The following is a 23,231-nucleotide window of genomic DNA, read 5'->3' on the forward strand; positions in this document are numbered from 1 at the left end:
AGTTAGTCAAAACATTTCCTTCTCGTTAATTACTAATTACCGAAGCATGCACATACGATCACCAATTCAAGACATGGCAATATTTACAGTAAACGTATAGTATTATCCCATTAAATATATAAAGATAGTGAAAACGTATTATTGAACATGAATCAAATCGTACTTAAAGTAGAATAAAAACTAAAAAGAGAAACAACGAAAGCAAGTTTTCAACCTCCAAGACTTCATTTTCGAGTCCACCTCCAGTACAAAGGAGCGAGCACCCTGAAATTAACAGTGCAAGTCGACATCTCGTTGTAGTGCATCAGCGTGTCCTCGACAAGTTCAAGCCATTTAGGGATTTCAAACAGAGTAGCTTCCTTTTCTTCGACAATTATCTCCATCTCCTCCAAATTCGGACAATAGTCCAAGAAATGCTTTATCATATGCGTCTCTCTAATTGTTCCTCTAAATCCTTGAACCTGTATTTTCTTCACAGGACAAGACATGAGCGACCTACCTTTCTTCTTCCTAGAAATGCAGTCACAAACATCCCCACATTTCCCTGTGACATTGTGCAATAGTCCCTGAAAAACCATAAAGGATGACAATACATATAAGCCATTTCAAAAGTCATAAGTAGGGAAACTAAAAGAGAAGTCGTTTGGTGTTTTAAAAATACCCCAAGGAATAGACTTTCCAAACGTGGACAGTTCTTTAGAAGAAGTGGCATTGCTTGCCATCCTTGCTGCATGACACTCCTAATATTTAAAACGGTAAGGTTTTTAAAAACCGGCATCGTTCCACAGCAAAGAGAAAGCACCTGAATCAAGAGGCATTGTTATGATCCACTAATAATTGAGACAAAAACATTTGGCTTCCCTTCTTATAAAGACCAGTTGAGATCAAATAAGAGTTTACAAAAGACAAGAGAATAGGGAACTGACCTCGAAAGTAACAGGGGATATGTGATATGTTTTAGCATTTCGTATTCCATGAAAAAGCTTCCAAACATTATCTCTTGCTTGGTGGATTCGGTCTGCAGTAAGAGCAAGGCTGATCGTAACCTCGTCTAAGCTTTTTAAGTTTACTACTGGATAATCCTCCGCAACCAAATCATAGTAGTCTAAGAAAACAAGATTTGGTGTATCGAACGAAAAAGTGCCTAAACAGCCGTCTTCGGAGGTAATCTTAAGCCTCTTGAGGCTTGGACTTGACAAGATCTCATCCCTATCTCTCCACTCCATATCAACCAACGCTAATTCCTCAAGGACAGGGCAAGCAGGAAGAAGTGTCTGAAACTGACCCCTACCAAACCAAACAGACTCAAGAATAAGAGTCTTAAGCATAGGTAAAAACATGTCATCTCCCCACGAATAAAGATCAACTCCATGTCCTGTATTCAGCTCAACTAATGTCTTACTGACAGATATCTGGTAAGGCAGCGAGTATTCTTCTTCAAAGTCCATGTATAGATAAAGGTGAGAAACACCGCGTCGCAACACATTACATATCCATCGATCCACACGAGCAGGATCAACACCAGTTTTAACGTTTAGGGAGAACTTGTTAATGGGAGAATCACCCTGCAGTGCTAAAACCCTATCCACAAAAGCCATAAAACTCTGAAGAACTCCGTCCTTTTCCCGTTTACCCTCTTCGGGATGCAGAAAATCAGAGTCATCGAAATCAAGATCAGGGACAAACGCAAACAGATAACGCCACTTCTTTGCGAGAACGGACGTTGAAGCGGCCTCCTTCGTTGGAAGTAAGGACAGGATACGAGAAACAACCTCGTCCGGTAACTTGTTGAAGAGATCCATCTTCTCATCCGAGCCCATTGTCTAGTCTACACCAAATCTCCTAAGCAAAGCAACTGGAAGAACAAACATACATGATAAGTAAACAGTAGTATTCTAGGATCTACAAAACAGAGAGAAAAAGAACAGAGTCAATTGGGTCAAACAAAGAAACCACTCGACGCAAAGTGATAAAGACGTACATACATGTACGGTTGGTTGGTATTCGAGGTCGTAAAACCCTAAATCATAGCATAAAATCATGTATACGCAATTGCTGAAATTAATCAATGGGTGAGAAGGACAAGTGGGCTAGTGGTTCTCACCTCTGTTGCCTTCTCACCAGATCCGGGTTCGAGTTCGGTCCCTCTTAAAGAGAGATATATAATTTGTAATGATGACGAAAAAAAAAAAAAATCAATGGATATTGGGGATCCCTAAATCACGGGATAACCGAATCTCCCAATAAAATGGCCACAATAAAATATCGTAAATTGATCAATATTACCTTTTAGGTGAGTGGAATTACCTTAGGTAATTTAAGATTTAACATGGTTGTGTGATCACAAGTATGATACATGTAGAATGTGTTTTGAGTTATTTAATTGATGATTGTATAATCAAGTCCATGCCGCTTTATCCTATCAAGTTCATCAGCCATAACGTGTTTGATACAACTCCCACCGAATACCAAAACTAATCTTTAGTAGCAAAAGCCATCAAACCAACAAGTTGACTCTCCCTATTATAAGCTTCATAAGTATTGTAGATTAAAAAAAAAAAAAACTAAAAACTAAAAATTTCCTCCCAAGACTTTATTGTGCAGTCCACAACCTATGTCAAGGAATCGTCGTGCACCTTGATTCTGACATTGCGACTCGATAAGTGGTTGTAAGAATCCGACGCTATAGGGGCTAGGTGTCGTGGACGACCATCTTTAACATAGACCTCCATCATCTTCAAGCAGGGAAAATAGTCCAAGAAGTGCTTGATCATCTCCGTATCTTTTAACATTCCTTCAAACCCTCGAATCTCTAACCTCTTCACTGGACAAGATGCGAGCGAACGACCTTTCTCCTCCCGAGAAATGCAGTTACAAGCATCCCCGCATTCATTTGTGAAACTGTGTGCGAGACCACCCTAAAAGCAGAAAAAGAAGACATTAGGGCTTTCCAGTCATGAACTGCATCTCTGCAAGTCTTTTAATGGTTTATATTTCTCACCTTAATGACTAGAGTTTCTAAATGTGGACTGTTTCTTAGGAGAACCGGCATTGCTTGCCACGCTACATTCTTGCTACTCTCAATCTCTAAGAGTGTGAGGTTGTTAAACACCGGAATTGCCTGACACGATCGACCAAGCACCTGAAACAAGTACAAATTAAAAAGTCCCAACTGAAACATTAACCAGCTGCAATTCATATTTCAAGTGTTGTTCTATTATTCAAAACTACTAAACACCCAGAAGTCCTTGACATGTGCTTTAATTCAAAACCAATGTTCCTCAACCTAATCAGAATGCCTGATTAACTCGTTGGGGTCCTATGAGACAGAACAAAACAGCATACTGACCTGGAGAGCTCCAGGAGATAAGTAAAGCTTCTGAACACTGCATATGCCACGAAAAAGCTTCGGCACATTAGATCCGAAGCTTGGTAGACTGAGTTTACAATCAAGCTTGATATGAGCCTCAACCAAGTTTCCCAAATTGACTAACGGAAAGTCCCGCGCAACTAACTCAGAGTACTTCAAACAAAGAAGATTCGGTGTATCAAATGATAAGGCCTCTAAGGATTTCGCAGAGACAATTGTTAGAGTCTTGAGGGTTGCACTTGACAAGGTCTCATTCCTATACGACCAATGAACAGATGCCAAATCTAATGCCTCAAGCACAGGGCAAGCAGAAAGCAGCCTCTGAAGCTGACCACTATCAGAGAAAACAGGTTCAACAAGAGTGAGAGTCTTCAGCACAGGTAAGGATATGTGCCCAGGCTGAAAATTAATATGGCAACCACTTGCTATTTTCAGCTCAACTAGATTTGTGCTAATGAAAGTTTGGACGAGCAGGTATCCGATTTCCCCCAAATCGATGGACAGATTAATGTCTAAAACGCCACGCTGCAGCACATTACATATCCACTGATGCACACGATCTGAATCAACACCGGTTTCACACCTGAGGGAGAACTTGTCTATTGGAGAATCACCCTGCAAAGCCAATACTCTATCCACAAAATCCATAAAGCTCTGTCGAATCCCTTTCCTTTCCCGTTTATTCTCTTCAGGATGAAGAAAGACAGAGTTATCAATATCGAGAGCTCGGACATATGCAAATAGATAGCGCCACCTCTTCGAGAGAATCGATGTCGAAGCAGCTTCCTTCGTGGTAAGGAAGGACATTACATTCAAAATAAGATCGTCTGGTAGACTACTAACACGATCCATCTTCCCTGCATGAGAATAGAATAGAGAGAGTACATATAAATTACACATTAAAAAAAAAAAAACTCCAAAACTTAACAATCCGAACATGAACATTTGAAAATATGAATTCGCTTAGGCGTTTACCTCGGACTAGTCGCGATCGGGAAGTCCTACACCTACGGCCCATGGAACGGAGGATATGTGTAAATTCCGATAGGATGAAATTGGGAGGGAAGCCAAAAAAGTAGATTTATTAGGGTTTGCCAAAGTGAAGAGAGGAGTCGCTGTGAAAATTAGGTTTTAGTTTTGCTTTACGTGCCTACATTGTTAAGCAGATGAAAACGCGGCGTTTTATTAAGTGGTTCTTCAAAGTTCAAACGTACGTCTTTAGGAATTATCAAGAATATGATCAATTGGACTATCAAAATTTTTAGCTTACTACATATACGTTCAAGTGGAGAGTCTTTAAGACTTAAGATTTGGCAGAGTTCGCTACAAAAGATTGCAGAGATAAATTGATGCAAACGGTTCATGTATAGAACTCCAGAAAAACAGAAACCATCGTTATTAGCCCCCAAAAAAAAAAGTAAAATAAGCTGTCGAGTACTCCTTTTAGCTTCTTAAACAATAATTCAAAGCAACTTTGGCATAAGTTGAAGATTTTCTTCCTCCACGACTTCATTGTGCAGTCCACAACCGTGCATCTTGACTTTAACATTGCGACCCGATAAAACCTTGTACGGGTTAGAATCTGGCACTCTAGGGGATAAGGCCCGTGGACGACCATCTTTAACATGGATATCCCTCTCCTTCAAGCACGGGAAATATTCATAGAAATGCTTGATCATTTCCATCTCTCTCTTGATTCCTTCAAACCATCGAATCTCTAAGCTGAAGCAAGTCCAAGCTAAAGATGATGCAGCAAGTTACCTTGAAATTAAACATAGATCCCTATAAGCTCAAGACAAAGATCAAAGTGGATGAATCATCAAGGATACTTACAAAACCTTTGTCATTTTTGTTTTCATGTTATGTTTGAGTTTATTTAAAATCAGGATTACGTCTCATTGGCACACTCTGTTGATAAAAGCCCTGAAACGAAGTAACAAATCAATTTTTCAGCTTTTCAACAACAGACACAATTCATCAAATTAACTATACTCTGTTTTAGTTGAACAAAAGAAAAAAAAAAACTACTCTGTTTAGGTTCAGCTATGGAAACATGCAGTCGACAACTTTTAGTTTTCCAGAAATAAATCAAAGAGAACATGAGTTTAGCAAAACCATCAATACAATTTCATACTCGTCGACTTCACTGTGCAGTCCATTTCCTGCGCATGAAACCCCACACCAGGAAGTAAACATCACAACTCGATATCTCATTGTAGAGATCCAATATCTTCTCAACATATTCAAACACTCCAGGTTGTTCGAATTTTGTAGGACCATTTTCTTCAGCAAATATCCCCATCTCCTCTACGCACTTAAAAGACTTCAAGATGTGCCCAATCATATTTATCTCTCTCATTGTTCCTCTAAACCCTTGAATCTCAACCTTCTTCACTGGACAAGATATGAGCGAACGACCTTTGTCTACCCGAGCAATGCAGTCACAAGCATCCCCACATTTATCTGTCACATAGTGTAAGAGACCCTGAAAGCATAAAGAAGACAATATGGTCATTGAGTCTGACCAACATCTTTAACAAATGTGGTTTCAAGTGGTTTCATGGTTAATAATTGACCTCAAAGACTAGAAATTTTAGATTTGGACAGTTTCTCAGAAGAGCGGGCACTGCTTGCCAACCGCGACCCTCATCACTCTTAAGACCTAAGATTTTGAGGTTTTTGAACACCGGCAAGGATTCACAGCACAGAGTAAGAACCTGAAAACAAGAAAAGAAAACCTAGCTAGATACTTTGCAATTATTCTTTCACAACTAGACCAGATAGAACAAAATATAAAACTGACCTCGAGAGTATCAGCAGTTAAGGAAAGTTTCTGAATATTTTGTATGCCGTTCATGAGCTTCACCACATTGACAAATTGGAGAGCAACATCACCTTCATCATCCTCTAAGAAAACATTATTTGGCTCTCTTACCCGCCTGATCTGATCTTCACATTGTAATATGAGATTGAGTCGAGCCTCAACTAACTTCCCCATATTAACAACTGGATAATCCTCCGCAACTAAATCAGAGTAGTTTAGGTAAAGCAGACTTGGAGTATCAAAAGAAATGCTCTTTGGATTTTCAAAGTCTTCACAACCAGTGCCGTGGATGCTTAGCTTCGTGAGGCTTGGACTTGACATGGTTTCCTTAGACTCCTGCCACTCCATATTAGCCATGTGAATTTCCTCAAGCACAGGGAAATAAGGAAGAAATCTCTCCATCTCACCACAAAAAATCAAGTCCGAGTCAATTAAAAGACTTTTAAGCTTTGGTAAGGAAGCGCCGATATCTAAATGCCACCAGTTAACACAGCGTTCGCTTCTCAATTTCAGCTTAACCAGTTTCTTACTGACGAACATCTCTAGAGGCAGCCTGTAATCATTCTCTTCGGTATCCTTGTCAGTAAAATCAGTGAAAAGGTTAAGATCCGAAACACCACGCTGCAGCACATTACATATCCAACGATTCACAGAATCTGGATGAACACCAGTTATACACTTGAGGGAGAATTTATCAATGGGAGAATCACCCTGCGTAGCCAGTACACTGTCCACGAAACTAACGAAGCTCTCTCGAATATTCTCCCTTTCACCTTTACCCTCTTCCGGATGAAGAAACTCAGAATCATTAATGTCAAGATTAGGGACACGTTTCCACAGATTGAGCCAGCTCTTTGAGAGAACCGAAGTCATAGCAACCTGCTTGGTGGGAAGGAAGGACAAGATATGACAACGAACGTCGTCTGGTAGATTGCTGATACGATCCATATTCTCTGCAACGATATTAAAAGTACATTATTACATCTACAACCAGAAGGAAGGTCTAACAGTAATGCAAAATGTGAAATTTGACAACTTTCCCCCAAAATATGAGAGAAGAGGAGAGATGGGAGCAGAGAAAAAACCTAGTTCACAAATCACAACGCAAATAGGAATCCACCCGGAGAAACAAAAATTAAAACAAGAAACACACAAAAGAGAAGGAGAACAGAAATCAGTAGAAGCAGAGGAGATGATAAACTTGAGCATTTACCTCGCGACGAATGCTTAATCCAAATTTTGGTGAATTCAGTGAATGAGTCCAGTGATAAGAGAGAGAGAGAGAGATTTGGGAGAACTAAGTCACCGGATACTATGGTAGAGGGCAAAGTTACAGACTCTTTGTGTTCGACTATGCATGCAAATGCATCGGAGTAGCATCCACCTTTAAGAGGAATAGATGACAAAACGAAATTGAGGGTTTTAAAAAATGAAGGGTGCCTGTTGGTTCTATTTGATCCGGGTCTTAAAAGATATCACCGGTTTACTTCGGTAAACAAACCGGGATTGTTCGGCTTTGGGCTGCGGGGAAGTATGGTAGAACTACTTAAGCCCAAGTGTAGAAGCCCAGTGGCAAAATTTGTCAGAAGAGTTATAGCAGAGAATCGTAAAGCTGGCCTGAATTGGTTTTGTTTTACCGTGGTAGTTATATGCAAACCGAACCAATCAAATCACATTATTACTTGTCAGTTGTAACCAACTATAGTATTAAATTCAGCAGACACAGAGTAGAACCGTTGGCTTCCGCACCTACAGTGTACAGATGCAAAGTCGAGAGAGAAGCCAAGATATCAATACTCAAAAGTTTAGAGGAGGAAGAATCTCTACACAAGCAGCTTCGTTACAAGATTTTGAGCCGGAATTCGAACTAAATAAAACACAAACCGAACCAAATTGGAAGCATTTAGTAGAATTTCAAGCATATATAAAACATTTAAAATCTATTCTCCTTGTGGAGGAGTAAAATCTGCTGCCCTAGCTTGGTCTTGCGCGGTCATTTCCTGATCCCTGGATGTCTCAGCTCGCTCTGAGTCGGTTGCAAGCCGAGCCCGTATTGCTGATGCTAGCATTGGGTTCTGCTCGAGAATGATATCGAACAGAGCTTCATAGTCCCGCTTCTTCTCTGTCATTTCCTGACCACTCGGCGACTTTTCCCCGTCTGCTTCAGTTGCTTGTCGAGCCCTCAACGCTGATGCTATCATTGGGTTCTGGTCGACAATCATATCGAACTTAGCTTCGTAACCCGCAAGCTCAGCGTCCTGGTCCCGTTGCCTCTCCTTAAGATCCGCAAGTTTGGCGTTAGCAGCATCCAGTTGCATTTGAAGGTTATCCTGAGACATCTCTTGTGGCAGAGGAGGAGGTACCGGGGAAGAAGCTCTATGCATCATGAAGACCATATCGTAGATACGCTCTTTATTGCGGGGAGCAAACTGTAGAAAAGAAAAGACAGTAATTTCAAGGCTGCAATGATATTTTTGTAATTGAAAGCGGTAATCAAAATATACCTCAAAATACATCTCATCCATCTGGGTCTCGGACCAACCCCCAGACTGTAGAGAACTCTGCCAATGTCCAACTATCTCCGTCGAGACCACGTCATGGAGCTTATACGCAACAATTTTTAAAATTCTAGGTACTTCAAAGTTTGTAGAAACATTATTTTCGGCATCTATCTCCATCTCATCCAAACACGGGAAGTACTCCAAGAAATGCCTTATCATCTCTTTCTCTCTAACTGTTCCTCGAAACCCTCTAACTTGCAACTTCTTCACTGGACAAGATATGAGCGAACGACCTTTGTCTTCCCGAGAAATGCAGTCACAAGCATCCCGGCATTTATCTGTCACATAGTGTAAGAGACCCTAAAATCATAAAGAAGACAAAAAGACTATTGAGTCTGACCAGCATCTTTAACAAATGTTTTGTCAAGTAGTTCCATGGTTTATAGTTAGACCTCAATGAACAGACATTCTAGATGTGGACAGTTTCTCAGAAGAGCTGGCACTGCTTGCCAACCACGACCCTCGTCACTCTTAAGACCTAAGATTTTGAGGTTGTTGAACACCGGCATTGATTCACAGCATAGAGTAAGTAGCTGAAAACAAGAAATAAAACCCGACTAGATAGTTTGCAATTAATGTTTCACAACTAGAACAGAGAAAACAAAATATAAAACTGACCTCGAGAGTATCAGAAGTTAAGTAAAGTTCCTGAATATTTTGTATGCCCTTAATGAGCTTCACCACATTGACAAATTGAAGAACAACATCACCCTCATCATCCTCTAATAAGTCATAATCTGGCTCTCTTACCCGCTTGATCTGATCTTCGTTTTTCACAATAAGATTGATTCGAGCTTCAACTAACTTTCCCATATTAACTACTGGATAATCCTCTGCGACTAAATCAGAGTAGTTTAAGTAAAGCAGATTTGGAGTATGAAAAGAAATGGTCTTTGGATTTTCAAACTCTTCACAACCAGTGCCGTGGATACTTAGCTTCTTGAGGCTTGCACTTGACATGGTTTCATCCAACTCACTCCACTCCATATTAGCCATTCGTAATTCCTCAAGCGCAGGGAAAGAAGGAAGAAAGCTCTCCATCTCACCACAAAAAATCAACTCCGAGTCAATGTAAAGACTTTTAAGCATCGATAAGGAAGCCCCCATCTCCCAATACCACCAATTAACACAGTGTTCACTTCTTAATTTCAGCTTAACCAGTGTCTTACTGACAAACATCTCTAGAGGTAGCCTGTAATCATCCTCTTCGGTATCCTCGTAGGTAAAATCAGTGAAAAGATTAAGATCCGAAACACCACGCTGCAGCACATTACATATCCAACGATTCACAGAATCTGGATGAACACCAGTTATACACTTGAGGGAGAATTTATCAATGGGAGAATCACCCTGCGTAGCCAGTACACTGTCCACGAAACTAACGAAGCTCTCTCGAATATCCTTCCTTTCCCCTTTACCATCTTCAGGATGAAGAAATTCAGAGTCATCAATGTCAAGATTAGGGATAAGTTTCCACAGGTTTCGCCAGCTCTTTGAGAGAACCGAAGTCACAGCAGTGTGCTTGGTGGGAAGGAAGGACAAGATATGACATCGAATCTCGTCTGGTAGATTGCTGACACGATCCATCTTCTATACAAGAAATTCAAAAGTACATTATTACATCTTGTGTATAACTTAGAGGAAGGTTTAACAGTAAAGGTAATATCAAGCAATCGGGAACCTATAAACAGATGAAACATGAAATTTAACAACCATTTCCCAAAAGAGGAGAAATGGGAACAGGGATAAATCAGTCAGTTCACAGCGCAAATACGAATCCACCCAAAGAAAAACTTTGAACACCCAAAAGAGAACACAGAACAGATTTAGTAAATCAGAGGAGATGATGAGTACAACTTCTGAATTTTACCTCGATACAGACTTAATCGAAGATCCAGATTTTGGGGATTTCGTGAATGCGTCCAGTGAGAAGAGAGAGTGGGAGTTGGGACGGTGAGAAGAGAATATAATCATATATTAAAAAGACAAAAAAAATATTCAGCGACAGGCGGAGGAAAAAGTCTCAAGACTTTCAGTTCGACAAGACAAGGCATCGGAGAAGCTAGGATGGTTCTGGTTTAATTAGGTAGACAAACCGGGACTGCTTGAGTTTGGGCTGCGAAACTATGGTGGAATAAGTCAGGCCCATGTAGATGCCCAGCGGGTAATTACTGGGTTTGATGTGGATTTAAAACAACCCATTTTTCGTCTTCTTAAGCGTTGTGTTTTAAAATTCCAGAGAAACCGCCCTATGGGGAGAAGAAAGCAAACTTGTCCAATGAATAGCAAAAGAAGCAACAAATATCTGAATAAAATGATGTCCCATCAATATAGGCTTCTAAACAGAATCCAAAGGAGACTTTGACCGATCTATGAGCTAAAGTTTTCTTCCAAGTAGACTTCTTATCTTCCTGAGGCTTGCACTAGACACCATTTCATCCCAATCTATCCACTCATGAAAATAATTCCTCAAGAACAGGGAAACTAGGAAGAAACAGCTCAATATCACAACAAGTCCATATACCATATCAAAGCTAAGTCAAGGATGAGAGTCTTAAGCATTGGTAAGACAGAACCTAGTCTATCCCACCAGATAACACCCAACGAAACTCTTAGGGCATCCTCATTGGGGGTATTTTAGGAGGCTAAGATACCCCCACTTTTCCAAAGAAAATCCTTATATAACATACTTTCTTTGAAAAAGTGGGGGTATCTTAGCCTCCTAAGATACCCCCAATGAGGATGGTCTTAATTTCAGCTCGACTAGCGTCCCACTGGTAGAACATTTCCCGAGGCAGGAACTAATGTTCGTCGAAATAATTTAAACCAAAAATACGCCCGGTTTTACAATTATTCCTGTACTCGGTGTATTACTCTTACGCAAAACGGAACGTTTTGTGTTAACACCAAAACATGAACGTTTTGTGTTAACACCAAAACATGCTCATCAATCTTCTTCATACATATTTTACATTTTAACTAGTCCCCCCCATTATACATCTCAACGAATGTTCATCTTAAACGACCGGTAGATGTTTAGGAATGAGCTTCAACTTTAGCACATTTACTGATATAGAGTTATATAATCAAAGTTATATAAACTTTTGTGGGTTAAGTTGAGTTCTGTTGTAGTTGTTGATTGACTCTTGTTAACCTTTGTCAATTTAGAGTAAAAACGTCAAAAAGAGAACAAAATCCTAGAAACACAATCCAATCTAATAGAAAAACAAAACATGGCCTGCTCAAAGGAGCTACCAGGAGGAATAAACTCAAACTGGATCTTGCACTTAGACGATCTAGGAAGATTTAACAGATTGGTTCTGAGTTGAAGCTGTTCCTCATCGTCTGTTTCATTAGAACATATTTTGACGAGCTCAAGAGATGCCAATTTCTCCAAGATATGTTTCATGTGCTCCAACTCTCTTCTAGTTCCCCTGTACTCGGTTATCTCTAGGACTTTCACCTGACATGACTCTAGGAAAGAATAGTCCGACAAGCACTCACAAATAGATTCATCATCGTCAGACTCCGACTCCTCATCATCATCATAGTTCACCTCATCAGACTCATAACCATCACCCATATGATAATTGTAGTGCACAGGACCCTATACCAAGAAGGAGAATTAGAGACTAGTGACTTTAGGGTGTGGTATACCTGAAATGTTTTGTGGTCGTCCATACCTCAATGATGAGAGTCTTTAGATTTGGAGACTTGTTTAGCAGATGTGGCAGAGTTCCCCAACACACTTTACGCTCAGTTGCAATAGATAAACAATGCAGATTTTTAAACTCTGGCAATGCTTCACGTGAGAAGTAAAACGCCTGAAACACATACATACTTAAAAATCAAAACATCAAGAAACACTAACAAGATTTTGATTCCCGGGAAGTGAAACAATAAGGCCTCAGTACGTACGTCGTTTCCTACATATCATCATACATGGCTCTCGTATAAGTTGTTTTCAAGGCGAAATAGCAAATAAGAAAACAATAAAGCACTTACCCCCGTAGTGTCAGTACAGGATAAGTTCATGGTCTTAACATTACTTAACCCCTTAATCAGATTGATTATATCGCTTATAATATCACCATGACGTGCATATTGGCTGATCCAGGCGTGATTTAGTGGCAACTTCAGACCAACCGTAGTCAGTTAGTCAGTTAGTTTAATTGGACTAGTTTTAAGAACCAGAAAACTCGAACCAAAACAAATCATCCCATAAACTTAAACGTTCCACAACTGAAGGCAGTCCCAAAAGAAGATGATGAATCTTTGTTTAAGCCTTTAAGGAACAGAGCATATCATTCGGCCAATGCACACTTGCACAGTATCTGATCCTGACCCAAACTTTAGAAACAGATAGGGAGAGATAAAGAGAATTCAGAGAAGGAAGCAAATTCAGAGAAGGAAGCAAACTTGTCGTAGCCTTCGAACATATTAAAGACTTATATCTCTACATAATTACTTCCAACTTTTTAGAGACTTCGAGGTCTAAGGGCCATTCTGTTTAGCATATATACTCTAACTCTTGTATCATTCTCTTCAGAAACATGAATCTCTAACCTCTTCACTGGACACGATTTGAGTGAAACAACTTTATCATGTATTAACCATGTGTGAGTTCCCTTTTTTTATTACACAAGTGGCACATGGTTTGTAAGAGAGAGAGAGAGAGAGAGAGAGAGAGATTATGAGCCTAGCAGCTTCTTCCACCTGGCGTAACCAAGGGTGACCATGAATAGCACAATGCAAAGCGCAGTAACACTCCACACAACGTAGCCAAAGATGCCATTTATGGAATACAATGGACAATGTATGTTCATCCCGAACAAGCTTGCCAACAATGTCTCTGCGGCTATTGCAAACGAGGCTATGGTCAGTGTCAGCTGCAGCTGGATCAATTCGTTACGTTGATTATCCAGTTGTATATTCACGTAGTCTTCTGTGTCGTCAATATACTCCCTCACTGTAAGAATCTTGTTCCGCATTCCTTCCAGTTGCATGAAGTATGCCTCCAGCAACATCTCCAGATCCTCCACATCGTCTTCCTCTGTATTGCTCGTCACCATACTGGCGCTTCTGTTTGAAGTGAGCCGGTGAAGATTTGATGTGTTATGCGGTGGGGGGACAATGCTGTTTGATGCTGTCCCTGCAAGTATCGCCTCGGTTTGCTGGTTCTGGATCCACTTCCTTGTCAAGTATAAATCTGCCATGTCTTCGTTATCATCTAACAAATGTTCGAGCTCATCTCTCACCTGAATAACGTACAACAGCTTAATGTTTCCATCCATCACACAGCAATATAGCATCATGGGAAAAAGGTCAATTATTTAGCCTCTACCTTTTGTACACGGGCTAGCAAGCGGGTGAGATTACTTTTTAAACTTCGTACATATTCAAGATTCTCGGTGCTGACATTTTTAGTGAGTTCATCAAGGACAGGCCAAGCTTCTGTCTCAAGAGCAGCCACGCTGCGATCAACAAACGAGCAGACAACCTCGAGTGCAATCTCCAGGACCTGAAATTCAAAAGGAAGCTCACTTTGCAAACCCTCTGCAGCTTCTGGATCAAGAGGAGACTGTACATTCGCAGAAGCTTGCAGAGCATTTTCAGTCCCATTCCTCTGAGGAAACTGTTGCTTTAATCGTTCAACGAGTGGAAGAACTTCTGGTCGAAGAGGATCCAACAGAAGCACTTCTTCTGCAGTAACTATTGCCTTTATGACCTCTAAATTCACAACAATAGCTTTCTCCCTAGCTACAGAGCAAAAGATTGATTGATTACTAAATTTTGAGCAAAAGAAAAGCACAAGCTTAGAGCTTCAGAAACACTTAAAGAGAAACATGTAATATGATCATATCCAAACACCTAATTCGTGTAGAGTCCAATAAAAAGCAAATCGAAATATATATACCGAGAATGTTAGAAGAGTGAGAGAAGACAGGGCCAAGAATCCTCAAATCCCTAGCGGGAACAGAAGCACGTTTGATGATTGTACTCTTATCGCACTCCACCACTTCCATCGCACCAGTGCGATCAAACCTCATCCACAGCCTAGCTCCTCCGGTTTTCTTCTTCGCCTTCCCCGTCCCTCCCGCAATCGGTCCGCCTGCATTAATCGGTGGAGGCGGCGGCGGAGACGAAGGCGCCGATGTATGAGCAGCTTCATCCTTAACCGCAGAACCTTTCTTCCGGTGACGGATGCTCGAAAGACGGCGAAAGGATAGTGGGCCTTTCCCCATCGAATCCAGCCACGATAATTGTTCCAATCAGCTTCTTCGTCAAAGGGCAGAGATCTGGTGGTGGCTGCAGGAGAAATCGTCGATCGCTGGCGCTTCTTCTTCGGTTTCTCCTATTCCGATGCTTCCTTCCTCTGCCATGCCATAAACGCCAGTGAGGAATAGGGTTCGTATTGTAACTAACCCTTTATCACGGCGAGATTGCTCAAGTCAGATATCGATGCATGGACACGGTGTCGTTTTGTTTTCTGGTTCGGTTTGGTTTTGGTTCTAATTCCCTGGCCTGAATCGGTTTGGTTTGGACCCATTAATCAGATTATGTACATCCTTCAGACAAATGTTAATCACATTAATAGATTATCTCTGTCTGACACAAATGAGTTGTCAAAGACATTGCTTGCCATTCTCGACACTCAGGGGTAAGTCCTGATATGTAATGTAACAGTTTGAGGTTGTTGGACACCAGCACAGAGAAAATACCTGTAAGGAGACCATGAAAAACCATTTTAGACATTACATTATCTGTTTGACAATCTCAAAGGTTGTTTTCCTAATTGAACATCAAGACGCCTTTTAATTGTGCAATAAAAATCATGTGTGAGAAATTTACAATCAGAATAGCATAAATATGAATCTTGATGGTTTTAAACTTTTATTTGATGACAAAAAAAAAAGATGGTTTTAAACTAAAACTTTTAGCCAAGGATGTCTGAATTCTTTGTTCCTCTTTAGGCCAGCAAGAAAAGTCAAGAGAGAGGTATTCTGCTTTTTAACTCCTAATAAAAGGAATCAAATAGTTTCAGTTGTTATGTTACCTGTGGAAGGGAATTGCTGGCATGAATCATTGACAAGTACCTTCCTTTTTGTTCATAGGTTTTGCTTTGAATATTTTGGTGCCATCTCGACTTCTACTTCTGTATTGGTTGAGGAATAAATTATAAACTTAGAAACAGAACCAAACAAAAAAACGAAAAAACAGAGGATTTTGAGATAACTTACAGATCAAGAAGAGGATTTTGACCATCTGTTGGTGTATATATATCCATCTAGAGAAGCATCAACAACAAAACCATAGAAAATATCAGTCTCCACTTAATTGGGAAAATTGCAGCAGACTTACTGAGTGATTGTGTTGACTGTTGATGATTGAAGCAAAAGCTTTAGCTGTCTGAATCTCAGTCCCTAGCCATCAATCACTATATAATTTATGTCATGGAATTTCATATCTCCCCGATCTGTACATTAGAATTAGAAGAAGCACCGTATGTTAATTTGTAATTCTATAGAAAGAGCCTCGTTGAAAACCCTAAATAAACCCTAATTTTTTTAATACTTCACTTGGTAGTCATATCAGATGAGAGAGTTGAAAAAGAAACGTCAAGGAATCAAAGGACGTCCTCCTCCGATCCTCACTTGCACCATATCCCTGCTAATTCATCAACCGATTCTGAGAGTTTAGAAGACAAAAGATGAGAAGATGATCGTTTGTACTTACATGAAGAAGAGGTTTTTTCCATTGTTGTTGCTGTTCTTGTTTGGGTCATCAGCCCTAGTTTAGTTATGTTTTGAATCTTCTTCAATCTCCAAAAATCATCAACGAGAGAATCAACGATAAATCTACGGCATTAGAGTCTGTGTTTATTTCTCAAGAGATGTCGAAGGTACTTCTATATATAAACAGAGGTGTTTAGGTTGTTCTAACCAAAAAAAAATGGAAATTTACTTTTTTATACGTTATAGGCTTATAAAAAAAGGAAATTATTCTGACGGGAAAAAAAGAAAAGGAAATTACTCAATACTAAACCTTATAAAAAAGGAAATATCTCAATCATCTTTTTTATAAAAAAAAAAATGTTTAGGTTTTGTTACGAATTTAAAACAACAACAACAACATCGTTTGGAGGATTCATGGTCGGAGGGTTTCAGTTGCTTGCAGCTGATTGATTTGGTGCGCAACAGATTACTCGCAGGAGCAATCTCTGTCTTGTATTTTCTCCGGCAACGTTTTTGTACATCTTAAACCAACAGTGGACGCACTGAGTGGACGTTTCGGGTTTGAGCTATAAAGCCTTGTTTTTAACCCAAAGTTTGCAACTCCACTCAAACCATTAACAAGAGTACAACTCATTCAAACCAAGTTGCTCATATAATGGAGAAATAAATTCAGAACAATAAAAATTCTGAAGAGTAACCTACAAGCAAAGAAAGACTACACACAAGAAAAGAAAATAACAGATTCATCATTACCAAATTAAGAAAGGAGGAGGAACAAACTCGAACCGGATCTTGCACTTGAGTGATGATCTGGGAAGTTTTAGTAGATCGATGCTGAGATAAGACTTTTCTTTGGTATCTGTTTCATAAACACCAGCTTTGACAAGCTCAAGACATTTTAATTTCTCCAGGAAATGTTTCATTTGCTCCAACTCTACTTTAGTTCCCCTGTAATTGGTGATCTCTAGAACTTTCGCAGGACACGACAATAGAAAACCATATCCGGACAAGCATTTACAAACAGGTTTATAATCCTCCTCTTCATCATCATCATCATCATCATCCTCATCTTCCCACATATTATCATCATATACTTTTGAATTCACATTATAGTGCAGGGGACCCTGAAATAAGAAAGAGGATTAGATAGATTAAAGATTTATAGGAACGTATTTCAAGGATAGTGGTACAAACTCGAATGACGAGAGTCTTTAGATTTGGAGCACTCTTAAGCAGATATGGGAGAGCCTTCCAACAGAATTCATTATTGGTAGCAATAGATAGATGATGCAGTTTATTAAATACTGGTATTGCTCCCCGGAAAAAGTAAAACGCCTGAAACACAACAACAACAACAACACTAATAAAACCTCAACTAAACTCTTTTAGAATTTTCTATGTAACAAATAACAAAACAATAAAGCACACTTACCTCCATAGTCTCAGGAATCGATAAGTTTAATATCTCAACATTTTTTAATCCCTTGATCAGATTGGTTGGATCGCTTGTAATGTTATCATCATATCTTATATAATTTCCCATCCAGACGTGATCAACTGTCAAAACAAGACTGAGCTTGGCTTCCACAACGGAGTCAAGATTAACAATTGGATATTCTCCCGGAATGAAATCACCGTAGTCTAAATAGGTAAGACTCGGAATATCAAAAGTAATGCTCTCCAAATCGTTCGCACCCAAGGCCAAATTATGGCTAATAGTAAGTCTCTCGAGGGTCGGACTGGACACACAACTAGACCATTCCCAAAGTTCCCATTCCAGCTCACGCATCACTAATTCCACAAGCACAGGGCAAGCAGAAAGAAGCTTTTGGAATGCACAACCACAACAGCGATCATAGAACTTAACTGAATCAAGAACGAGAGTCTTCAGCGATGGAAGAAGAGCATTCTCAGGGAAAACATCAATATCAAAACCAGTCCCAAGTTTAAGGCTAACAACCGTCTTGCAAGTGAAGACCTCAGAAGGTAGTGAGCGATATCCTTTTCCAACCTTTATGTTTAGTTTAACGTCCAAGACACCACGCTTCAGCACATTACAGAGACAACGGTTGACAAGAGCATAATGAGTTCGACGAACACGACATGTTAAAGAGAAGTTCCTTATGCGTGAACTGAGAGGCAGAGCCAATACTCTATTCAAGAAATCCGACAGACGACTCCTTGGAGTCATAACTGAGTCATTGAACTCAACATTTGATATGATGGTAAACAGATCCCGCCACCTTTTTGAGAGAACCGATGCGAAAGCAGCCTCCTTTGCCGAGAGGAAGGACACGATATGGCAAATGATCTCATGAGGTAGATTGTTGATCCTATCCATCTCACTTAATTTAAATGGAGCTTTCAACCACAAAAAGTATCGCCCATTACAATATCAACAAACAGAGAAACGTCACATTATTATGATTTTCTGGAAACAAAATATAATTCCAACTTCCAAGTGAATGTATATACTGATCTTTTTTCTTTTCTTAAATGGACATTACAACAGAGCAAAAGAAAAAATAAGTTGCAAAACAGATAATATTTGAGCTCGAGCTACTTAAAACAATTGATGCTCACAATTTTGATGGAAGTACAACAAAGGAAGCAGAAGAGAAGAGTACGTGGGAACAGAGGTGAAGTCTAAGGAGAAGCCTGGTAGTATATATATACATAGTAATAATAGCCGATACCCAATAAGACACGGAGAAGGACGCATAATTTACGGATAACATAAACATACAGTAATTAACTACAATTAGTTTGGAAATAAAACGAAATTTGATCTCACGTCTACAATTAAATCCTAAGCAAATAAGGATACTGAATTCACAATCCCACTAGAAATTGATATCTTGTGTAAGAAGTAAGAAATCAAAAGAAATTCCTACCAAAAAAGATTTTAGGTTTTTATAATTACACCTGATTAATTACACCTGATTAATTATACAAAATATTATCCAACGTTCAACAACTGAAGGCATCCATCATACGATCAGTTTAGACAGACTAAAAATACATCAAAGCAACCTACACATGATCAAAACAGCCTCCAGGGAACAAGGAGACTCCGACAAAAAGATAAACAAAGGATATGTATGTGAGCAAGACTGCAAGAGTGCTCCACAAACCACAATCCAGTTCATGATAAAACAGACAGATGTAACTAGGAGGACCAAAGTTTGTTCTTCTTCATGCTTGTAAGTTTGGTAGATTTTAAGAAAAAGTGACGTTGATCTTGCACTTGGACGAAGCTCTAGGAAGCATTAATAACTTTTTCCTGTCGCCACCATGTCTTTTCCGAGAATGAAGTTTCACCAACTTAAGACAGGACAGTTTCTCTACAAAATACTTCAATTGCTCCACCTCTCCAGTAGTTCCACAGTAGTCGGTTATCTCTAGGACCTCTAGAGGACATGACAATAAGAAAGAATATCCCGACAAGCACTCGCAAACAGATTCAGGTCGTTCTTCATTATAGTGCAATGGACCCTGAAGCAAGAGAGAGACAATTAAAAACTGGAACTTACAAGGTTTTGCAAGTTTCCAATAAACTTTTTGGGGTTTTGAATCATACACTGATGACAAGGGTCTCCAGTTTTGGACTATTTTTAAGCAAAGATGGAAGAAATTCCCAGCAGAATTCATTATCATCACATGTAATGGTTAGATGATAGAGGTTTTTAAACACAGGGATTGCTTCATAGAAGTAAGAAAAGGCCTGAAACCAAATTAAATTAACTAGTCATTTATACATATGTAAATATTTGGAGCAAAAGAGAAACATGTTACATAGAAATAAGAAACAAATGGCACACACTAACCTGAAAAGTGTTGGGAGATGCTAAGTTCAGGATTTTGACATTTCTTAACCCCTTGATCAGATTTGTTGGATTGCTAGAGATAGTTTCGTAGTCATCAACAAGTCCATTGTAGTTGTGATCTACCGTCAACATAAGATCAAGCTTAGCTTCGACAAGGGAGTCAAGGTTAACAACTGGATAGTCATCAGGAACAATATCATACAAGTCTAGATAGGCGAGACTGGGAGTGATTAAATTTATTGTCGTAAAATCACACTGATAGAAATCTCCATGAGTAATAATAAGTCTTTGAAGGGTTGGACTCGTTAGGTTACCAGACCATTTCCAACGTTCCCACTCCATATTATATAAGACTAATTCCTTGAGGACAAGGCAAGCAGAAAGAAGCTTCTCAAACGCATAACCACGGTGATCTTTGAACCGGATATAGCTAAGGACGAGGGTCTCAAGCGCTGGTAGAAAAACATTCTCAGGGAGATTATCAACAACAAAACCACCAAAATCACAACCTAGTTCAAGCTTAACTAGTGTTTTGCTAGTGAAAACCTCAAAAGGTAATGAATATCGTCTCCCAGCATACATGTCTAGGTTAAGATCCAAGATACCACGCTTCAGCAAAGCACATAGACAACGATTTAAATCATCATAATGAGTTGGATGAACACTTCTTAGAAATTTTAGAGAAGAACTCCTAACGCGAGAACTAGCCGGCAGAGCCAATACTCCATCGGCAAAATCCATTAAACTCCCTTGATTCTGAACTGAGTTAGCAAACACAAGTTTTTCTACAATGGTAAAGAGATTCTGCCACCTCTTTGACAGAACAGATGCGAAAGCAGCCTCTTTCGCAGAAAGGGATGATACAATGTGGCAAATGATCTCATCAGGTAGACTACTAATCCTGTCCATCCTCTTTGTCAAACCCTAGAAAACCCCTTTTTACTACTCAAGTACTAATTCCAACGGAGATTTCAAACCACAATTTCAACTTTACATTCAAACCACTGCAAAAAAAGTATACAAACAAGAAACAGAGTTTCAAAGTGGAGATAATTATAAACACACTTAACTTAGAAACAGAAAAAAAAAAAAAAAATACAACGAACAGTGAATATATAAGATAAGAAGCAAATTACAATTGAAATGAGATCAGAAATCTTCGACACAAACCTTGCTACAGATGAGAAAGGCAGAACAGCAGAAGAATAATTGAATAAACCTTAAACTTTGAGTTCGAGAGGACATGCAAATGTATCTAAAGAAACTGAAACATTAAGTGAAAGGAAAAAAAACAGAAAAAGAAAACGAAGGGTCTAGTAACTTCATGCGCTGTTTCCACGTGGCAGACAAAGCCAAACTGTGGAAGAAAAGGAATTATTCTGGGTTTCGAGATTGGTTCTCTATAATTTATTTGGTTAGTGCCGGTTATCGAACCAATGAAAACCAAACCGAATAGCAAGAAATAGCGGATCCGAATTTTTAAATATTATTCATTCAAGCAGAGGACGCAGCAGGAATCATGCCGGCTTTTCTGGAATAAGCGAAGATTCCTCCTTCGTCGATCACGGGACCTGCGTCACCGAGTGGTTTCAGTTTGTATTCTTTCCTGGTCGTATGGTTGATCAGCAAACTACTACCGTCTTCCTTGTGCTCTACGGTAACAACATCCCCTGTTTTACACTCGTCGCAAATCCTAACCTCCGATTCCAACGGGTAGATCTCACCTGTAGCTACACTGTTCCTGAAGAAGATCCTAGCGTAAGATTCCGCCACCACGGCTTTAGCTCCCGCCGCACCGAGGCAGACCGGAGCGTGTTCACGGGATGATCCGCAGCCGAAATTATCCCCGCCGATGATGACTGAGTACTTTGACTTCATCTCTCCTGGCACTACGAAACGATCGTTGTAGAACTCTGGTAAGCCGCAAAGCGCGAAAGAGCCGAGCTTCTCGCGGTCTTCTGGAACCGAAGGGATGAGGGTGGTGTACTCCGCGGGGATGATCTGATCTGTGTCGATGTTGTCTTTCAAGACGAAGCAGAGGCCGTGAAATGTCTCTCTTGTTAGTGACTCGCCTGATCCAGAGGAAGATGCGGCGGCGCGTGTGATGATCGCTGCCGATGAAGAGGAGGAGGAGGAAGTAAGTGGTCTGAAATTGAAAGCTGTGGAGGTGGAATTGAGTCGAAATAAAGGAGATGGCGAGAGAGATGAGGAGGTTTTGTTTGAGGGAGCTAAGGATTTGAAGAGTGTAGGGTTTAGAAATTGCAGAGAAGTCGCCATTGTGTTTTCTGCTTCTGTGCTACAGTGAAACACAACACGAAACAGAGTACTTTATAGAAGGAGGATGAATATATAAAATTCTTAATTACGAATATAAAGTAATAGTGGAAAGTGCATTATTAAGTCCTAAACGTGCGTCTTCACTCTTGAGACAGGAAGGTTGGTAGGTTGTTGTATAACAAAACGTGGTCTCTTTCATTGTTTATTGTTTTTGAGACAGGAAGGTAGGTTGGTGTATAACAAAACGTGGTCTCTTTCATTGTTTACTATTTTTGGTTTAAAGATGCACAGATTGAACTCAACGCATAAAGTATAGTATAAATTATGAATTTGATATTCTTTTCGTTTATGAATTTGATTATTATTTTTTAGGGAGTCATTGTCGACTATAATTTGCTACAAGTCTAAAAATTGCAATTTTTGGGACGGTTTTCCTAGCAATTTACAAAATTTAGTTATGTAGTTAGCCGCAATCTTTAATTGCTAGTTTAATACTCATGTCAAAGAAAAGATGTTGGTTTAATTAGTTTAATACTATTTTTGTCTATTGACATGTCCTGTAGAGGTCTTGGAGTTAACTTTATTGTATAGTGGGACAACTGGCGAGTTGCAGCAAGTAAAACATTTCTTAGGAAA

General features: G+C 39.6%; 8 protein-coding genes across 11 annotated transcripts; all 8 read right to left on the reverse strand.

Annotated features, from left to right (window-relative positions):
• Window positions 1-115: 115 nt before the first annotated feature.
• On the reverse strand, window positions 116-1,802 carry LOC17885600 (putative F-box protein At3g58860). Its single transcript, XM_006292460.2, has 3 exons — window positions 927-1,802; window positions 662-802; window positions 116-566 (listed from the first exon to the last, which is right to left on the reverse strand). The coding sequence occupies exons 1-3, from the start codon at window positions 1,800-1,802 to the stop codon at window positions 225-227; spliced, it is 1,359 nt and encodes a 452-aa protein (XP_006292522.2). The 3' UTR covers window positions 116-224.
• Window positions 1,803-2,414: 612 nt separating this feature from the next.
• LOC17886388 (putative F-box/LRR-repeat protein At3g58880) lies at window positions 2,415-4,429 on the reverse strand. Of its 2 annotated transcripts, none has more exons than XM_023782999.1 (4): window positions 4,346-4,429; window positions 3,350-4,222; window positions 3,002-3,142; window positions 2,415-2,918 (listed from the first exon to the last, which is right to left on the reverse strand). In XM_023782999.1, exons 2-4 carry the CDS (start codon window positions 4,220-4,222, stop codon window positions 2,613-2,615), a joined length of 1,320 nt encoding a protein of 439 aa, XP_023638767.1. In that variant the 5' UTR covers window positions 4,346-4,429; the 3' UTR covers window positions 2,415-2,612. The 2 variants fall into 2 exon arrangements, with proteins under 2 accessions (XP_023638767.1, XP_006291126.2); XM_006291064.2 differs by having other exon boundaries at window positions 3,350-4,227; window positions 4,346-4,424.
• An 865-nt stretch (window positions 4,430-5,294) lies between these two features.
• Window positions 5,295-7,617, reverse strand: LOC17885321 (F-box/LRR-repeat protein At3g58930). Its single transcript, XM_006293223.2, has 4 exons — window positions 7,408-7,617; window positions 6,174-7,147; window positions 5,947-6,087; window positions 5,295-5,855 (listed from the first exon to the last, which is right to left on the reverse strand). Exons 2-4 carry the CDS (start codon window positions 7,140-7,142, stop codon window positions 5,514-5,516), a joined length of 1,452 nt encoding a protein of 483 aa, XP_006293285.1. The 5' UTR covers window positions 7,143-7,147; window positions 7,408-7,617; the 3' UTR covers window positions 5,295-5,513.
• Window positions 7,618-7,964: 347 nt separating this feature from the next.
• On the reverse strand, window positions 7,965-10,786 carry LOC17885814 (F-box/LRR-repeat protein At3g58940). Of its 2 annotated transcripts, none has more exons than XM_006290652.2 (5): window positions 10,626-10,786; window positions 9,374-10,342; window positions 9,148-9,288; window positions 8,699-9,055; window positions 7,965-8,623 (listed from the first exon to the last, which is right to left on the reverse strand). In XM_006290652.2, exons 2-5 carry the CDS (start codon window positions 10,340-10,342, stop codon window positions 8,135-8,137), a joined length of 1,956 nt encoding a protein of 651 aa, XP_006290714.1. In that variant the 5' UTR covers window positions 10,626-10,786; the 3' UTR covers window positions 7,965-8,134. The 2 variants fall into 2 exon arrangements, with proteins under 2 accessions (XP_006290714.1, XP_023638999.1); XM_023783231.1 differs by having other exon boundaries at window positions 9,374-10,345; window positions 10,626-10,785.
• Window positions 10,787-11,933: 1,147 nt separating this feature from the next.
• On the reverse strand, window positions 11,934-18,832 carry LOC17885952 (putative F-box protein At3g58960). The gene is made up of 4 exons (XM_006292611.2): window positions 18,050-18,832; window positions 12,761-12,889; window positions 12,439-12,579; window positions 11,934-12,362 (listed from the first exon to the last, which is right to left on the reverse strand). Exons 1-4 carry the CDS (start codon window positions 18,830-18,832, stop codon window positions 11,934-11,936), a joined length of 1,482 nt encoding a protein of 493 aa, XP_006292673.2.
• On the reverse strand, window positions 13,308-15,160 carry LOC17887426 (magnesium transporter MRS2-4). Its single transcript, XM_006291098.2, has 3 exons — window positions 14,673-15,160; window positions 14,100-14,515; window positions 13,308-14,013 (listed from the first exon to the last, which is right to left on the reverse strand). Exons 1-3 carry the CDS (start codon window positions 14,998-15,000, stop codon window positions 13,447-13,449), a joined length of 1,311 nt encoding a protein of 436 aa, XP_006291160.1. The 5' UTR covers window positions 15,001-15,160; the 3' UTR covers window positions 13,308-13,446.
• Window positions 18,833-19,378: 546 nt separating the features above from the next.
• On the reverse strand, window positions 19,379-21,799 carry LOC17886175 (F-box/LRR-repeat protein At3g58980). Of its 2 annotated transcripts, XM_023783317.1 has the most exons (4): window positions 21,489-21,799; window positions 20,319-21,322; window positions 20,072-20,215; window positions 19,379-19,986 (listed from the first exon to the last, which is right to left on the reverse strand). In XM_023783317.1, the coding sequence occupies exons 2-4, from the start codon at window positions 21,225-21,227 to the stop codon at window positions 19,711-19,713; spliced, it is 1,329 nt and encodes a 442-aa protein (XP_023639085.1). In that variant the 5' UTR covers window positions 21,228-21,322; window positions 21,489-21,799; the 3' UTR covers window positions 19,379-19,710. The 2 variants fall into 2 exon arrangements, with proteins under 2 accessions (XP_023639085.1, XP_023639086.1); XM_023783318.1 differs by having other exon boundaries at window positions 20,319-21,799.
• Window positions 21,508-22,852, reverse strand: LOC17886442 (3-isopropylmalate dehydratase small subunit 2). Its single transcript, XM_006292929.2, has one exon. It carries the CDS (start codon window positions 22,593-22,595, stop codon window positions 21,813-21,815), a length of 783 nt encoding a protein of 260 aa, XP_006292991.1. The 5' UTR covers window positions 22,596-22,852; the 3' UTR covers window positions 21,508-21,812.
• Window positions 22,853-23,231: the final 379 nt, after the last annotated feature.

This window comes from Capsella rubella, unplaced genomic scaffold (genome assembly GCF_000375325.1).
Source record: "Capsella rubella cultivar Monte Gargano unplaced genomic scaffold, Caprub1_0 scaffold_5, whole genome shotgun sequence".
Classification (NCBI taxonomy): domain Eukaryota; kingdom Viridiplantae; phylum Streptophyta; class Magnoliopsida; order Brassicales; family Brassicaceae; genus Capsella; species Capsella rubella.

Excerpts from the sequence above, each read along its gene's own strand:
- LOC17886388 (XM_006291064.2), bottom strand. The coding sequence starts at position 4,388 with ATGGGCCGTAGGTGTAGGACTTCCCGATCGCGACTAGTCCGAG. Across the intron at positions 4,228-4,345 it reads CCGATCGCGACTAGTCCGAG|GGAAGATGGATCGTGTTAGT; the intron begins GTAAACGCCTAA and ends ATTCTCATGCAG. Across the intron at positions 3,143-3,349 it reads TATCTCCTGGAGCTCTCCAG|GTGCTTGGTCGATCGTGTCA; the intron begins GTCAGTATGCTG and ends TACTTGTTTCAG.
- LOC17885814 (XM_006290652.2), bottom strand. The coding sequence starts at position 10,342 with ATGGATCGTGTCAGCAATCTACCAGACGAGATTCGATGTCATATCTTG. Across the intron at positions 9,056-9,147 it reads TAGAATGTCTGTTCATTGAG|GGTCTCTTACACTATGTGAC; the intron begins GTCTAACTATAA and ends TTATGATTTTAG. Across the intron at positions 8,624-8,698 it reads TGGATGAGATGTATTTTGAG|TTTGCTCCCCGCAATAAAGA; the intron begins GTATATTTTGAT and ends TCTTTTCTACAG.
- LOC17885600 (XM_006292460.2), bottom strand. The coding sequence starts at position 1,802 with ATGGATCTCTTCAACAAGTTACCGGACGAGGTTGTTTCTCGTATCCTG. Across the intron at positions 803-926 it reads TATCCCCTGTTACTTTCGAG|GTGCTTTCTCTTTGCTGTGG; the intron begins GTCAGTTCCCTA and ends CTCTTGATTCAG. Across the intron at positions 567-661 it reads TGGAAAGTCTATTCCTTGGG|GGACTATTGCACAATGTCAC; the intron begins GTATTTTTAAAA and ends ATGGTTTTTCAG.
- LOC17886175 (XM_023783317.1), bottom strand. The coding sequence starts at position 21,227 with ATGGACAGGATTAGTAGTCTACCTGATGAGATCATTTGCCACATTGTA. Across the intron at positions 20,216-20,318 it reads CATCTCCCAACACTTTTCAG|GCCTTTTCTTACTTCTATGA; the intron begins GTTAGTGTGTGC and ends ATTTGGTTTCAG. Across the intron at positions 19,987-20,071 it reads TGGAGACCCTTGTCATCAGT|GGTCCATTGCACTATAATGA; the intron begins GTATGATTCAAA and ends CTCTTGCTTCAG.
- LOC17886442 (XM_006292929.2), bottom strand. The coding sequence starts at position 22,595 with ATGGCGACTTCTCTGCAATTTCTAAACCCTACACTCTTCAAATCCTTA.
- LOC17885952 (XM_006292611.2), bottom strand. The coding sequence starts at position 18,832 with ATGGATAGGATCAACAATCTACCTCATGAGATCATTTGCCATATCGTG. Across the intron at positions 12,580-12,760 it reads CCTGTACTGACACTACGGGG|GCGTTTTACTTCTCACGTGA; the intron begins GTAAGTGCTTTA and ends TATGTGTTTCAG. Across the intron at positions 12,363-12,438 it reads TAAAGACTCTCATCATTGAG|GGTCCTGTGCACTACAATTA; the intron begins GTATGGACGACC and ends TTCTTGGTATAG.
- LOC17887426 (XM_006291098.2), bottom strand. The coding sequence starts at position 15,000 with ATGGGGAAAGGCCCACTATCCTTTCGCCGTCTTTCGAGCATCCGTCAC. Across the intron at positions 14,516-14,672 it reads TCACTCTTCTAACATTCTCG|CTAGGGAGAAAGCTATTGTT; the intron begins GTATATATATTT and ends TTTGCTCTGTAG. Across the intron at positions 14,014-14,099 it reads TGCTAGCCCGTGTACAAAAG|GTGAGAGATGAGCTCGAACA; the intron begins GTAGAGGCTAAA and ends TACGTTATTCAG.
- LOC17885321 (XM_006293223.2), bottom strand. The coding sequence starts at position 7,142 with ATGGATCGTATCAGCAATCTACCAGACGACGTTCGTTGTCATATCTTG. Across the intron at positions 6,088-6,173 it reads TAACTGCTGATACTCTCGAG|GTTCTTACTCTGTGCTGTGA; the intron begins GTCAGTTTTATA and ends TCTTGTTTTCAG. Across the intron at positions 5,856-5,946 it reads TAAAATTTCTAGTCTTTGAG|GGTCTCTTACACTATGTGAC; the intron begins GTCAATTATTAA and ends TTATGCTTTCAG.